Source organism: Quercus robur, chromosome 3 (assembly GCF_932294415.1).
Source record: "Quercus robur chromosome 3, dhQueRobu3.1, whole genome shotgun sequence".
NCBI classification, from domain to species: domain Eukaryota; kingdom Viridiplantae; phylum Streptophyta; class Magnoliopsida; order Fagales; family Fagaceae; genus Quercus; species Quercus robur.
In genome coordinates, this window is record NC_065536.1 from 2,966,919 (window position 1) to 2,983,273 (window position 16,355).

The following is a 16,355-nucleotide window of genomic DNA, read 5'->3' on the forward strand; positions in this document are numbered from 1 at the left end:
GGGATAAATATCTTCCCAAAGTATAGTCATTAGGGGATAAATATCTTCCCAAAGTATAGTCATTAGTGGCAGTCAATTAATCTGGTGTGAAGTGTCTATGTCTTTGGGTTTGCATCTTCGTGAGCTTGTCCAAACCTATTTGGAATCTGCTATTGGAGAGGACAAAAGGAAGGCTGCTAGGATGGAAAAATTTGTATCTTTCAAAAGGAGAGACCAGTTACTTTAGTCAAAAATATTCTTTACAATCTAGAAATCTACTTTACGACTATTTTTCCAACGGTTGTAAATGTTCCCAAAGCTCAAAAGGATTAAGATTTTTTTTTTTTTTGGTGTGAGAGGAAATGAAGGAAAGTACTGTAAGTTGCAAGATAATTTGAACCTCCATTCAATATAGTGGATTGGGTTGTGATGTTTGATAGTTGATACTTTTAAGTAAGTCTTGTTAGAAAAATGGGTATGGAAATATGGATGTTTGATAGTTGATACTTTTAAGAAAGTTTTGTTAGGAAAATGGTATGGAGAGGAATCTTCTATGGAGAAGGGTATTAGGGAGTAAATATGAAAAGGGATGAAGTGAGTGATGTTCAGTTATAGTGTAGGGAATCTATGAAGTGAGCCTTTGGAAGCATGTTAGGAGTGGTTGTAGAATTTATCTAAATACATCAGATTTAAAGTTGGAGATATAACTCCCAATTCATTTTTGGGATGATTTATGGTGTGGAGAGTTGCCTTTAAACACCCTTTTTCTTGATTTATTTTGCACCACAATTTATAGGAGAACAAGTGCAGATTATATACAAAGTATTAATGGTGCTAATTATTGGTGTCTTATGCCATCAAGGATTTTTCACGATTGTTAGATAGAGTTGATTGACAACTTCTTTGATTTATTATGTGTTGTCCGGATTTCTACAATGGAGACAGAATATGAAGTGAGCTTTGTCAAAAGGTTAGACATGTGATGTACATTCATATTATTGGGTTTCGAGAAGAGGTTTTCAGGTTGAGTTTCTATGGCATTCTATTTGAAGGGTGAAAGTTCCAGCAAACTTGACTTTCTTTGTTTGAACAATGGGTTACAATAAAAATTTAACAGTTATGAATCTGAAAAAATTGGAGGAAGATTATAATTTATTGGTGTTGGTGTGTATGTGTAAAAACAATAGTGAATCACTTGACCATCTTGTTCTTCATTATGAGGTGGCTAGGGAGTTTAGGGTGACGGTTTTCCCTTTGATTGGGATTTTTGGATTATGCCGGAGTAGGTGGAGTGGCATGATTTGGAACTTCATCGCACTTTGTCTCATGTAGTGCACTTGGAGGGAGAGAGATGCTTGTATTTTTTTAAGTTTTTCGTTTTTTTTTTTTTTCCTTTAATTTTTGTTATCTTAGATAATAAGCATATGTTTTGCTCTTTTTTTCTTATTTTTTTCCCTCCTTGCATATCTCTTGTATAATTTCCATGTACCAGGGCCATGCCCTTCTATTTTTAAAGAAATTTATCACTTAGAGAGAAAGGGGGAAAAAACCTACACTTACACAGAGGTTGTAACTATTAAAATGAAAGGATTGATATGTGATGCAATGCCATGACATCAGAAAACCACCATAATATGCATTTGAAAATGAGCATATTAGTTGGTTCACATCAAAACAACTACTCCACTGTACCATATTTGAAGACATCCAACCAATAAAGGTCCTACTTACACGGCAGATTCTTTTAGAAATCCTATCTTGAGTGCACAAATATATGCAATCAATGATACCGTTCAGCAATTTAAGCAAAAGAAGAAAAGAAGGGTACCATTCAGCATCATAGCATAAGCTGGACCACCTTTGAAGTCATAATGGTTAGGTAACAAGCGTTGACTAGGAACAGGAAAGGGGAGAGGAAAAGAGGATGGTCACCTTTGAGGTAGAAGACGTAAAGCAAGATGATGAAGAAAAGATCAAGTTCTTGCAAAAATAAGAAGGTTATGAGAAGCTCATAATTAAACAATGAAAATTTTTCATGAATCAGAGACTAGTAATACTACAATTAAGAAGGCGGTATAAGGAATAAGAACTTAGACCCCAATGTTACCTAGAAATGCCAAATTAAATCTAATATGATTGCAAGGTAAGTATTAATCATATTATGTAATAACATGTGAGTAAAATGATGAACAACTTCCTGAAATTTGAAGTGTAGGCGTAATGAAAAACTATTAATCAGAATGGGAATGCATATTTATGTAATAACATGGAATTTTTGTTTCAAATTGGTAGGTGTACTGAAGTAAACAACTGTCTTTTATGTAAATTATTTCATCAATATTGTCAAGAAGATTAAAGATGTAAGCAGGTTATCTAGGTTGCAGTTTAATCTTGGATTTGACTAGAAGCCAGATGATTTTCTGTCACTGTAACATGTAATGGTATCCTATGTATCCCTTGAAATAATTAAAAATGTGTTTAACAAGTTCCTTGAAGAAAGTATGTTTTACAAAAATGCAAAGAAGCATCACGGACTTCTACTTCCGTGTCAATTATGTTAAACATGTTAAATGGTGTTCTAGAACTTTGCATGTGAAATCCATCTTTTGAGACAGAAGCCTGCAAGTAGAAATCTCAAAAGCTAAGGTTGACAAGAACCAGTACAAGAATCAAATTAAAAGCTGTTTCACAAGTTTATGGTGAAATATGTTTGACAAAAAAGCACAATGGCAGACTCACACTTATTTTCCTGTCAACAGTGTAAAACACGTCAAGTGGCATTTATGCCCTTAGCACACTGTGCAAACATGAATCAACATTGCCTAGATTCTAGAAGCCAACATGTGAGGAATTTAAACAGGCAAAACTCAGGTACAATTCATTAGGTGTTGTATCTTAGGTTTCCCAATCAAATTTAAATACATGGATGCATTGACCAATTAAGTATACACAATATTATCTTTTTAAAAATAATTAAATTCATTGTAGGCATGTATTTGAATTAATTAGGGAACTTATCGTACAACACCTAAAGATTATACAGAAGAAGCACTAGTATGGATGCGGGTATGGGTACGATACGAATACGATATGAAATATGGTGATACGAAAATTCTTGAAAAGCTAGGATATGATACGATGGGTATTAATTAAATATAAAATATATTTTTATCCATATTTTAAAAATATTATTAAGCATATATCAATTTTATACCAATAATGGATAATAAAGTGAATCCATGGCTTTTAAATGATGTTTAGAATACAAACTAAGATCCAAAAGGGTAAATAAAAGATAGCTTAACATTGAAACCAATACATAAAAAATATAAATAAAAATATTCACAAGTTTGGGTTATCTTTCACTATTGGGAGGTTGGGGTACGACCATATCATGGGTGTATCTCATACATATTGGCAATTTTTTAAAATTAATTAACAAAAAATGGGGATATGCATGTAGGAGTATCTCAGAGGTATTTAGTATGGATACGTATCGGATATGGGTACGTGAGCAAAACTGAAGTATTGTGCTTCCTATTTATACTTAAGTTTTACCCATTTACCAACTTAGTAGTATTCTTAAGTCTAAAAATAAAATTTTCAATATATTTAAAATTTGACTCAATGTTGAGTTCAGTCCAAATTCAACCAAATAATTTTGATCAGGCTGTGAAAAGTGATAAGAACAACAAATTCAACAAAGTCTACTAGAAATCGAGTAATCAAAAACTGTCTTATTCATATAATATCTGGGAATTAAAGGATGTATAGAATTTGATTGATGAAGTGTCTCACCATCCTCTCTTGTAATTTTTTGTAATAACTTGTTTAGAAAATATAAGATTCTTCTTTCCTGTGCATGGATCACATATCTAGTTTGTAGTGTTCGACATAACATTTGCACGAGCAAAATTTCTGTCCTTTATTTTAGTTATCTATTTTTCATTAAAAGTATTTCTTTCGTCCTTTGTGTATTAATGTGAAATTATTTTGATATTTCGAGAAGATCCATCCCATAATGCAGGATGCACTTAAGGCTTATGCCATCAGGCATGATATAGCCATTCACCATCTTTCAGCCAGAGGGCAAAAACCATTTTATTTTTTAAGTAATACAATGTTTTTGAAGTGAGGAGATATATCATTTGCACAGTATGTGTACACAACACTCAATTGAATACAGCACCAATCATATGTTTTAGTGGTTTAACTTTCCTTGCAATAACAGCGTAACACATATTTGACCGAGTTATAAATCTTAAATATTAAATACGTAGGCTATTTCTCTTGGAAAAACTTAACAATCCATATAGGAGTGGGCACACTTAGACATACACACAAATGACACAAGAGCACAAACTTGGAAGTTGATGGCTAGAGTGAAAGAGAGGTTTAACTGACACACATAAAACAAGTAACTCAGGAAAATTAGGAATTTATAGTCACTTTATACCAAACATCTCTTACCATAACGGACAACAGAAAGATACTCTTTGTATTCTTGCAAGCACAACAACATCCTTTCTTATAAGTTAACAAGAAAAGGATTTCAATATCCCCCCCTTTTTTTTTGATAAGAAAGATGTATATTTAGTGACATATTAACTAAGTCACTAAAATGGGAGAAATATAAGTTGAAACAAGCAAATGCAAAATCCATACTGGAAAGATCACCTCTTTTTGTATGATCTTCAACTCAACAGTGCCCTGTATTGCAATCACTTTTCCTTTTTTCTTAGGTCAAGTCTTACTACCTGGGACCAACTCACTTTGTAATAATGTCATGAATTTGGATACAAATCAAGGTAGCTCCTGTAAAAATGACACAATTAAACATTAAAAAAAGAAAAAAGAAAAAAAAAGAAATCAGAATAAAATGTCATTCTTCAAAAATTAATGTACCTAAAGCTGACGATGATATTCTTCCTAGCAAAACTTGTCCTGAGGAATTTGCTTGGCAGCGTGTGAGATGGAGGATCTACCACCAAAAGTGATTTGTGATGGCTTCTCCACATGGTCATACTTCAGATACCAGTTGGAAAAGTTTTTCTCTTGGACCCATCATGACTTCATGAGTAGGTGTTTAGAATCTTGTTTTACAACAAAGAAGTGCTTTTTTAGATTGTAGAGTCTGCAAGTTAGCAATTGGAGGCCATTACTATGGACATTGTAGAAAAATGTCACGTGAAAAAGTCAGACTGATCAACCACAGGTCCCACCTAGGTCATCAATTACTCCATCTTAAAGATCAATATCTCGACCATCTAAATGCTTTTGCCTTCATTAGTCTCACTAGAGGATAAGCCATTATAAACAGAACTCCATGGTTGATTTGCTGAGCACATTTCAGCTAAAATTCACAATTTATTATTTCCATCGTTCCAAAAATAATAATAAAACACAATCTTAGTTTGCAATTGTCCAGTAACGTCAAGACTTTGCTTGAATATCTAATATAAGACTCAGGGAAGGTAAGTATGCATGACTTATGTCTCTAAATCAGTCAGTCCTTGGATCTAGTAAGAAACATTATATGCACAATCACCAATAGTCTTTGCAAGAACACAATCCATCCTTAAAATGATGAAATCTATTAGCATCCCTCAAAATGATATCCCTCCCAGTCACTTTTGCTATTAATTTGATTGCAGAATGACAGTCCCCACAAACCCGAAGATTCTTCATCACCCGAATGGGCACCCCTTCTGGCAACTTTAGTAGTCCATATGCTACAGCGAGTTTCTCACTATGATACCCCAACATATGCACCTTCTCTTCTTCATCCACATCATGCAGCACAAAGCTACCATCAGGGCAGTACCCAGCTTCTCTTAACAATCCACTTATTCTCTCCAACATTTTCATGATCAATTCCTGCTCAGGGTGGCCCATGCTATCTCCCCCTGTAAACATATGTACTTTCTTTTCCACCTCAATCCAACTACAGCCAGGTGACTTGCTCACACTTCTTCTTCTCATTTTTTTCCTCAAGACTGCAACATCACCCCATTTACCTTTGGATGCATAAATATTTGATAGCAAAGTGTAATGCCCAGAATTTTTGGGCTCAAGCTGTACAAGTTTCTTTGCTGCAACTTCAGCCAAATCCAGTTCCATGTGGGTTCTACATGCACCTAATAAAGCACCCCAAACAACAGCATCTGCCTCCACTGGCATACTCTCAATCAAATTCATTGCCTCATTTACCTGTCCTGCCCGTCCAAGTAGATCAACCATGCAAGCATAGTGTTCGGTTCTTTGCTCCACTTGATATTTGGAGTTCATTGACTCAAAAATTTCAAACCCTTCTTTAACCTTCCCAGTGTAGCTGCATGCTGAAAGAACTCCAATAAAGGTGACATCATCGGGCAAAATGTTCAAAGAACACATCTCATAGAAAACCTGCAAAGCTTCCTCACCTAAACCATGTTGAGCATACCCTGTAATAATAGAATTCCACATAACAATATCCTTTGGAGCAAACCTGTCAAACACCAACTTTGCCTTCACAAGGTTGCCACATTTAACATACATTGTGATCAATACTGAGGCAACATACACATCAAGATCATACTGGGATCTCACCAACTGGCCATGAACCTGTTTACCATGATCAAGACTTGCCAGGCTGGCACAAAGACCGAGAGCACTGATCAAAGAAGGGAAGTTAGGCCTAACTCCTCTTTGCATTACAGCAAACAAATTAAGTGCTTCCAATTCAAATCCATTCTGTTCATAAACCTTTATCATTGCACTCCACGTCCCATCATCTTTCTCTCTCATTTGGTCAAACACCCACCTTGCTTTAGCTACCTCCCCATTCTGGCCAAGTCCAAGGATCATCGCATTGCAAGCAACAATTGACTTCACTGGCATTGCATCAAAAAGCTCCAAAGCCTCTTCTATCCGCTCACATTGAGTGTACCCCATCAGCATCGCTGTCCATGACACCTCATTTTTCTCTGGCATCACTTCAAAAAGCTTTCTAGCAACATCAACCCGCTGGTTATGCACATACCCAGAAATCATAGTAGTCCAAGTAATCACATTCCTTCGTGGCATCTCATCAAAAATCTCACGAGCTTTAGCCAACCGCCCTTCTTGACAAAACCCTCCAATCATACTAGTCCTTGCCACGACATCCTTCTCAGGCATCATATCAAAAATCCGACAAGCCTCATCAATACGACCCTCTTGTATTAGACCACCCAACATCACCGTCCACGACACAACATTCTTTTCAGGCATTTGCCAAAAGAGTGATTCAGCCTCCGAAACCATACCCTCTTTAACATATCCCCTAACCATCGCAGTCCATGAAACAACATTTCTTTCAGGCATTAAATCGAATACCTTTCTAGCTTCACTAACCATCCCATTCTTTATATACCCGGATATCAACCCATTCCAAGAAACAACACACCTCTCTGGCATTCTATCAAACAAAATCTTAGCTTCTCGGGGCTGATAATTTTGGAAATACCCAGCAATAATTGAGTTCCAAGCAACAATGCTTTTATCAGGCATTTTATCAAACACCTTTCGGGCATTCTCGATATGGCCGATACGGGCATACCTTGAAATCTGAGAAAGGGAGGAAATTCCAACACTTGTACAATATATCCTATATGGGTTTAACCTAAAATGCATTGTTTAACTAGAATCTGAATTACCCAGATGAAAAAGACACTAAATTTCAAAACTTTTATTGGAAATTTTGCAGTTTCTTTAGAAACCCAGATATCAAATATGGCTAAAAATTGTAAAACAGTGATAAAGTTAGGATTTTGACTCAGAATTTTGAAGATTGAGACTGGTTTTTTTTTTCAACTATGCAAGAGCGCGGGAAACCCTTTGGGGCCAAGTGAGGGTGACCTAACCTAATTTATACTAACTTTATGAATTTAATAAGTAGAAAGAACCGTCGTCGTTTTGGCAACCATTTATGTTTTTTTTTTTTTTTTTTGATGGGACCATTTATGTTTGTAAAAGCTATTAGTGACAGTGTAATGTTTTTATGGCAACGAATTTATAATAAATAAAAAAGGTTCCTTACCAAAAGAACTTTTCAAGCTTATATCAGTTTTTTCTTTATAAGCTTCAATTTCATATAATTAAAAGCCTATATTAGTTAGTTGGGGTGAAACTTATTTCTAGTGTTTTTTTAAAGTGGACACGATACGATTCAAACACGTGTTTAAAATTGGACACGTGTCTAAATCGTGTCGTGTATGGTGCAAAAACGCACTGGATAGAAACTGGTATCCATTAGTTGGTATATATTGCTATAATAAATCTTATAAAACAATTGTGTTAAGTTGTTTATTTGAGCTTTTTCTTTTTTTGCATAATTTTTTTAAGATCTACAAAGTGATAAAGATATAAGAAAAGTGTAGGTTAATGTATCAAATTTTACTCTCCTTTTTTTTTCCTATTAGTTTTTATCTTCTACATGGATTCCCTTCCAATAATGCGACTATGTTAAGGCTAATCCAAATGCATTAGTACGAAGCAAGGACGATAGGTACTTAAATAGAATAGTGGTAAAGTATTGAAATTGACGTAGTTGTTTGTAAATAGTAGATTAACTAAAATAATAAAAGAGAATTTTTTAGACCAAATCTATATATTATTAAAAGCTGAAGCGTAGCATTTAATGTTGCTACGCTCACGTTAAGCCACATCAACAGCCATGTCATTTCCATCATTTTTTTCTAAATTTTTCCTACAATTTTAAAATAGTTTTTACCAATTTTAAAATACTGATAAATATAAAATATTTTCCAGCCCTATCTCTACCATAAAGCCCACTTCTTATACATTTAATTCCACCATAAAGCCCAAACCCAAAGCCTTTTCAACTGAAACCTTTTAAAACCCTCTGTTTTCCCGGTTTTAACTTTTTGTTTTCCTACACGGTTTCAATTTCCTCTCCCCACGTTTTAGTTCTTTCCCCTTCCCCACTTTGTTCTACAGTTTCACATTTAATTCACGCTAGCCTCTCTCCCTTCTAACGGTGGCCTCTCTGTCTTCCTTCCTTCATATCTTCCTCTCCTCACACTACTATATAAATACTGACAGAGGCTGGATGATTCGGTTGACGTATCTCTAAATCCCAGTTTCTTTTGTGGTCCATTCTTTTGCTTGATGTTTTTTTTTCCCCTCTCTTTACTGCCTTTTTCGTGTTGTGGTGTGGATGATTGTTTACTGCCTCTTTCATAGGATGTAGAATTTTTGATTGCTGGGTTTTTTTAATTGGAGTTTTACCTCTTTAGGTCTGTTCATTTTGAGTTTTTTATTGATGGGTTTTTTTAATTCTATGTGATTCCAATGACTTAGTATGACTTTGATTTCTTAGCATAGTGCTGTGGTGTTTGCTTCCACTGTTTTCCAACAATTGGTATCAACGCCTACTTCAATATCATGATTGTATAATATGTTGATTGGGTTTTAGAATCAAAGCAAATTGTTTTCCTGGTGTTTCAATTTTTTGCAGTAATTTTTCTGCATAATTGTGTTTATCATGGTCTTTGGTTTAGACATGGTTTGATATTCATGGTTTTGAATTTAAGTCATTTTGCAAGCATTTTTATTTTGTACTAAGATTGTTTTTTTTTAAGGCGAAAATGCACTTTTGGTCCCCACATTTTAGGTCTATAGTCAATTTGGTCCCTAAATTGATTTATCTCCTAGGTCAATCCCTGATTTTTAAAAATCATTTTTAAAATAGTCCCTACCGTCAACCCAGTGACAGAAAATACTGAGGTGGTAAACGGAATGCACTGTTTGCTGACGTGGCTAATAGAATAATAATAATAAAATATATTTAACATTTTTTAAATGCCATGTCAGCATTTAAATTAATAAAAAAAGCCAGCCCTAAGAAAATTTTAAAAAAAATGTAAATTAAAATTTTTTTAAAAACCTTAAATCTAATTTAAACTAAAATCATTTCTTAAAAAATAAAAATTCATAATTCTTTTTGTTTTTGTTTATGGTTAACCCCATCAATTTAAAAAAAAAAAAAAATCTTCTACACTCTCTACCTAATCTCAAACTCCCTCTCTCTCTTCACCCTACACTCTCTATCGGTATCAGACGAAACGACGTATCTTGACAAGAGCTCGTACACGAGCTACAAGTGTGGCCAACAGGGTTCGAGATACGGCTCTTCTTCTTCGGGATCAGCGGATTCTTGACCAGTGTTTTCGTGCGAAGCCGGTGGCAAGCATCGAAAAACGTTGACCGATACCATCCGAATCATTTCCTCTTGGCAAGTTTCAGTGATTTTTCCCGAACCGGATTGTATGAAATCGACGAGCTCCATGAGCAATTGCCTCTTGATCTCTTTCTCTCTCACCGATTTGAGCGTGTTGGAGAAATCGAATTGGAAGCAACAAATTTGAAGTTTTCGGAAAAACAAGCTTTGTCGCTTCGATACGGGCACGTCTCGGAACAACGGGAGAGGATCCACGGGTCCAGACGGAGGCGGGCCAAGGCCCATCAACGAGAATCTTCGCGAAGGACAAGATTTTGTCCTCACCCGTAGTGGCAACTTCATTTTGGCTCCTAGAAGGCTTCGATGGACAGTCGACGAAGTTCTGTTGAGCGTGAATAGGATGGAGGAGGAGCCTGGTGAAAACCTCGTCGGTAACCGGATCGGCGAGGAAATCAATTGTTCTGGGTTTTTTTTAATTTTTTTTTATATGACGATTTGCATATTTTTTTGGATTTATGGGTTTGTGTTAGATTCTAAATGTTTAGAATAATTGGCAAATCGTGAACACAAACTTGTCTAGATATAGATCTTAGAGTCTATAGGTATTATTAGACAATGCTCAAGGTGATTCAAGTCAAGATTCAAGAACATACAAGCTACAGGAAAAAGATTTCATAATCTATCTGGTTTGATCGATTGAAAGACAGGCTCGATTGATCGAAAGTCGTATCTGCAGAATTTTAATTAAACACAAACAGTAGTTCAAGCCCATTAAGGATTAGGGTTTCCAATCTACTTCTCCCAATATATAAAGGAAACTTTAAGCACGTTTTTAGGTGGCTTTTCAGAGAGAAAAGAGGGTGCCTATTTTGTATTTAGGGTTTTGTTCCTAAAAAGCTCTCTTATGTCTTCTATCGGTGTTATTCCTTAAAGAATCTCAAGATCCAGTATTGTAGAAGTTGCTGCCTTCTCTTGTCATCAAAGGTGTTGATGATTTAAACCTTCAAGAGTGGTCTTGGAGTCACAAACAGGAGAGTTTGTGTTGCTAAACCTTTGAGTGGGATCTCAAAGTCACAAACGGGGGTGTTTGTGTTTTGCAAAGGCCAAAGAAAGAAGGAGTCTGTGGATTCGGAGCTTGCACGTGGTCATGTCAATAAGTTCTACTGGTGGGTAGCAATAAGAAGTCGAGTGTGGGGGCTTGTAAGTCTTATTGTATGAATTTCGATTCTTTCTAGTGGATTTGCTTTTTACCTTGAGGATAGCTAGGTTAAATCCTCCCCAGGTTTTCGATTCTTTCTTTCGATTCTTTCGTTGTAGTATTTATTTTCCGTTGCTATACATTGATATGATATATTTGCGTTAACCTAGATCTGTTAATTTGACTAAGTAATCACTTGGCTAATTACCTAGGTTAAATCAATTGGGTTTTAAGGGGTCTAAAATCCATCAGTTTGATTTCCTAGAGGCTTCAATGTTGATTGTTTTGGAATTTTTTGTGCTAAGATTGATTTTGAGTGGGTTAGTCAATTGGGTTTGTCTTGATTTGGAGAAGAATATGAAGATTGTAGTTCATGTTCTGGGTTGGAGGTTTTTGGGTTTGACATTTTTTTGGGTTGGAGGATTGATGATTTTTCTGGGTTGGTTTTCTCATGTGGGTTTGGGTTTGATGATTTTTTCATGTTCTGGAGGTTTCGGTGGAGGATAGGGATTTTGTATGAAATTTTGCATTGTTCTAGGTTTGATTGTTCTTGGATTCTTGAAGAACATGTTGTGTTCTTAACTCCTGAAAAATAAAGAAAGCAATAATAATAATAAAATTAGATTTAAAAGTTTGTTTTTTTAATTTAAAATCTGACATGGCTTTTTTTAATTCAGAAAATGCTGACATGTTATTTAAAAAATGTTAAATATTTTTTTTATTATTTTATTAACCACGTCAGCAAACAGTGCATTTCAGCATTTCGTTTGCCACCTCAGCATTTTCTGTCACTGGGTTGACGGTAGGGACTATTTTAAAAATGATTTTTAAAAATCAAGGACTGACCTAAGAGCTAAATCAATTTAGGAACCAAATTGACAATAGGTCCAAAATGTAGAGGCCAAAAGTGCATTTTCGCCTTTTTTTAATCAAGATTTATAAGGCTGCTATGGTGTGGCTGATTGTTTATCGCCTCTTTGTTAAGGTGTTGAATTTTTTATTGCTGGGTTTTTTAATTGGAGCTCTAACTCTTTTGAGTCTGTCCATTTTGAGTTTTTTGAAAATTGCTGGGTTTTTAATTCTATGTGATTCCAACGACTTAGTGTGACTTTGATTTCTTAGTATAGTGTTGTGGTGTTTGCTTCCACTCTTTTCCAACAATTGGTATCATAGCCTACTTCAATATCATGATTGTATAACGTGTTGATTGGGTTTTAGAATCAAAGCAAATTGTTTTCCTGGTGTTTCAATTTTTTGCAGTAATTTTGCTACATAATTGTGTTTATCATGGTCTTTGGTTTAGATACGGTTTGATATTCATGGTTTTGAATTTAAGTCATTTTGCAAGCGTTTTTATTTTGTGCTAAGATTGTTTTTTTTAATCGAGATTTATAAGGCTGCTATGGTGTGGCTGATTGTTTACCGCCTCTTTGTTAGGGTGTTGAATTTTTTATTGCTGGGTTTTTTAATTGGAGCTCTAACTCTTTTGGGTTTGTCCATTTTGAGTTTTTTTGAAAATTGCTGGGTTTTTAATTCTATGTGATTCCAACGACTTAGTGTGACTTCGATTTCTTAGTATAGTGTTGTGGTGTTTGCTTTCACTCTTTTCCAACAATTGGTATCATAGCCTACTTCAATATCATGATTGTATAACGTGTTGATTGGGTTTTAGAATCAAAGCAAATTGTTTTCCTAGTGTTTCAATTTTTTGCAGTAATTTTTCTGCATAATTGTGTTTATCATGGTCTTTGGTTTAAACATGGTTTGATATTCATGGTTTTGATTTTAAGTCATTGTGCAAGCGTTTTTATTCTGTGCTAAGATTAAGTTTTTTAATCGAGATTTATAAGGCTTAAATCTCTCTCCCCACCTAAGATGTATCAAGATGGGATTATAACGACATGCCATCTTTTATTCATCCTAGAAATATGGGTAGGTTTGATTTACTAACCGTTATTATAGTAAAAAATCTGGGTGGGTCTATAAAATATGTCGTTGCAAGTTTCAACTTCCCATTAAATATGTAATTAACTTAAAATATGTCTGGGAAGTTGATGCATCCTATTAAAATACGTCTTTCAAGAAGAGCAAAACATTATAGTAAACATTTTTTGCATCCTATTAATCTAGGTGGTTCTTACTTGCAAGTTTCAACTTCCCATTAAATATTTAATTAACTTGAAAGATGTATTGTAAAATGTTTTACTCCTTTAGTTAATTAGTTAATTACATCCTTCAGAAAATTAGTTCTTTAGTTCAAATTAGTTATTAAAAAAAAAAAAGAAGAAGAGCAAATTAGTTCTTTAGTTCAAAGATTTTATAAATTACGTCTTTAGTTCTTTTTTGAGCAATACATCTTTCACATATTTTCAATACGTCTTTCCCATTTAATATTTGAAGTTGAAAGTATGTAATTAACTAATGAAAAAATATTTTTAATTAATTTTATAGATCTTTTTCATGTGAGAATGATATATTTTTAATGGCAATTTTTTAATGAAATTGGAGGGAAGACCTAAATTTCAGGCAATTTTTATTGGCAATATCTCAATAGGGAATATGTAAATTTTTATTTTGACAGTTTTTAGGGTACTATTGCATGTTGTTCAATCAGAGGCATTTGTAAAAATGTTCATGCCCAAGCCAGTGATAATTGAATGATTACACTTTATGTACTCATATCATAAAGGCATCTATGCAAAACTCTGATCAGATAAGCTGCATTTACTCAAGAACTTCTCCACTATTAGATTTGGTCACATGTATTTGGAAGTACACTAAAAATATGTTAAATGATTTAAATTCTTATATCATTTTTATTCATTCTTGCATTACATTTTTTTTTCTTATTTATTTATTGGTGATTCACAAGTGTCATAGATAGATTCAAAGCTATTACTACTATGGAGGCAGAAGTAGCAGTATTTTTGGATAAAAAAACATATATATGAGTGATTAGGGCTTGATACAATTGCACATACTCAAAACATATTACTTCTCCTTTTCTACAGTGTATTGTTTAATGAGTTGCTTTGCTAGGAAATTCCATTGTCAACCAAACAGTTTATGTAACCAAAGGAATTATCCAAAAGAAATAGGACATTGTTGAATGAGTTGCTTTGCTGGGAAATTTCATTTTAAATAAAGTTGGAGTTGTTTCTTCAAGTATGTCCAACTCTCAATTATAAATAAAATGAAAAGGTTATGCTAACATATTTTTATATTATCTTTCGGTATGCTAAAATAATTTTTATGTTATCTTTGGGTTGTGTAGGATGTTCAGTTTTTCTACCAATTTATTACGGATTATCTATTAAATTGCAAGTTCAAAAGCTGGAATATTTCTTCAGGTATCACTAAATGTCGGTTGTAAATAAAATAAAATGTTTTACTAAAATAGTCCTCATATTATTTTTGGTGGTGTAAGCTGTTCATATTATCCACCACTTATTTGAAATGATTTTTAGGTGGGTGTAATCAAATGGCTTTCTATAATTAAGACAAAACATTTAATGAAGAGATACTGCTACTTCTAGAATTGTTTCAAAGACACAAATCAGAGCTTAAATCTCTATGAGATTGAATATATGTCATTGATCAGTGAAATGGGTAGCTTAGGAGAGTATAAAAGTTAAGGGGGGATAAAATAGTGCAAAAGATAGGGATCCTCAAGTTGTTTTTCTTGGGTTCATAAATTTTGAACTGTAGAAGGAAAAAAAAAACAAAAGAAAAAAAAAAAAAAAAAGGATGGCATATAGAGCATGTAGGTGAGAATTCGGGACAATGCTAAAATAGGCAGTGGAAGCTTTTAACACAAAGTGAAAGAGTAAAAACAAAGGGAGATTAAAACCAAAAACAAAGAGAGATTAAAAAAAAAAATGATGTTGGTCTAAAAAATGAGGTTGGTTTAAGTATTTGGGTTGGGTCTTATCTTGTGATAGTTTCATTTATAATGGAACTGCATATGGCAGGAATCTTCAAATAGTCTTAGAAAAATGCTCTTCATGTTTCTTGTATGAACTTACTTAACAACCAAGAAGACACTATAAATAGATGACAGCAAAATCAATGCACCCCAAAACATAAAATATTAGATCTTTTTGATTGTGTGTATTTGCATGCGAGTGTTTGTGTTCATTCATTTAAAAAAAAAAAAAAAAGGTCTTGGTGTTCAATGATGTGGACACCTGTCACCGTTTTAATTACTATTTTACCCACCCGTTGCTTACAGGTTACCTGTTAATTTGCATGTATTTAAGTTGGATTGCTTATTCAAGAATGTCTAACTCTCAATTATAAATAAAATGAAAAGGCTATGCTAAAATATATTTTATATTATCTTTTGGTTGTGTAGGTTGTTCATATTTTCTACCAGTTGATTATGAATTATCTATTAAATTGCAAGTTCAAAAGTTGGATTGTTTCTTCAAGTATGTCCAACAAATAAAATTTCTACATTCTATTCCAAATACTAATCTCTAATAATACACAATTAATTCCATCACCAAAACCTCCAATCACCATGAATCCTGCAATATATTGATCATACATATATAATGCAGCTTAAGTAGTAATGCATAGAAAAATATTAATAATTAATAATATATAATAATAACACTATCATAAACAAATTTATCACGTGCAACGTGCGGGTCTGCGACTAGTTTGACTAAAAGTGGGGAATTTGGGTAACTAATTTCGTTTTCCCAACTATCTAGTTAGTAAGCCACTGTTTGAAACTATATAATTTTCTAACATCTTGAGCCTCAGAGGCTTGATTTTTGGCTTATAAACCGAGCCTCTGAGGCTCGATTTTCATGCTCTTAAGCTTCCTGTCATGGCTGATTGTACACATGGAAATCGAGTCTTATAGACTCGATTTTTATACACGACTCTCAGAATCTCGATATCTGTGTTGCAAGATTACACGTAGATGCCACATCGAAATCAAGTTTT

General features: G+C 34.0%; 1 protein-coding gene across 1 annotated transcript; it reads right to left on the minus strand.

The window, feature by feature from the left end:
* Positions 1 to 4,410: 4,410 nt before the first annotated feature.
* LOC126716706 (pentatricopeptide repeat-containing protein At1g56690, mitochondrial-like) lies at positions 4,411 to 7,835 on the minus strand. The gene is made up of 2 exons (XM_050417644.1): positions 4,885 to 7,835; positions 4,411 to 4,794 (listed from the first exon to the last, which is right to left on the minus strand). The coding sequence occupies exon 1, from the start codon at positions 7,630 to 7,632 to the stop codon at positions 5,524 to 5,526; it is 2,109 nt and encodes a 702-aa protein (XP_050273601.1). The 5' UTR covers positions 7,633 to 7,835; the 3' UTR covers positions 4,411 to 4,794; positions 4,885 to 5,523.
* Between the last annotated feature and the right edge of the window lie 8,520 nt (positions 7,836 to 16,355).

Bases quoted from the DNA above. Each gene is read 5' to 3' on its own strand.
- LOC126716706 (XM_050417644.1), bottom strand. From the start codon at position 7,632: ATGCATTTTAGGTTAAACCCATATAGGATATATTGTACAAGTGTTGGA.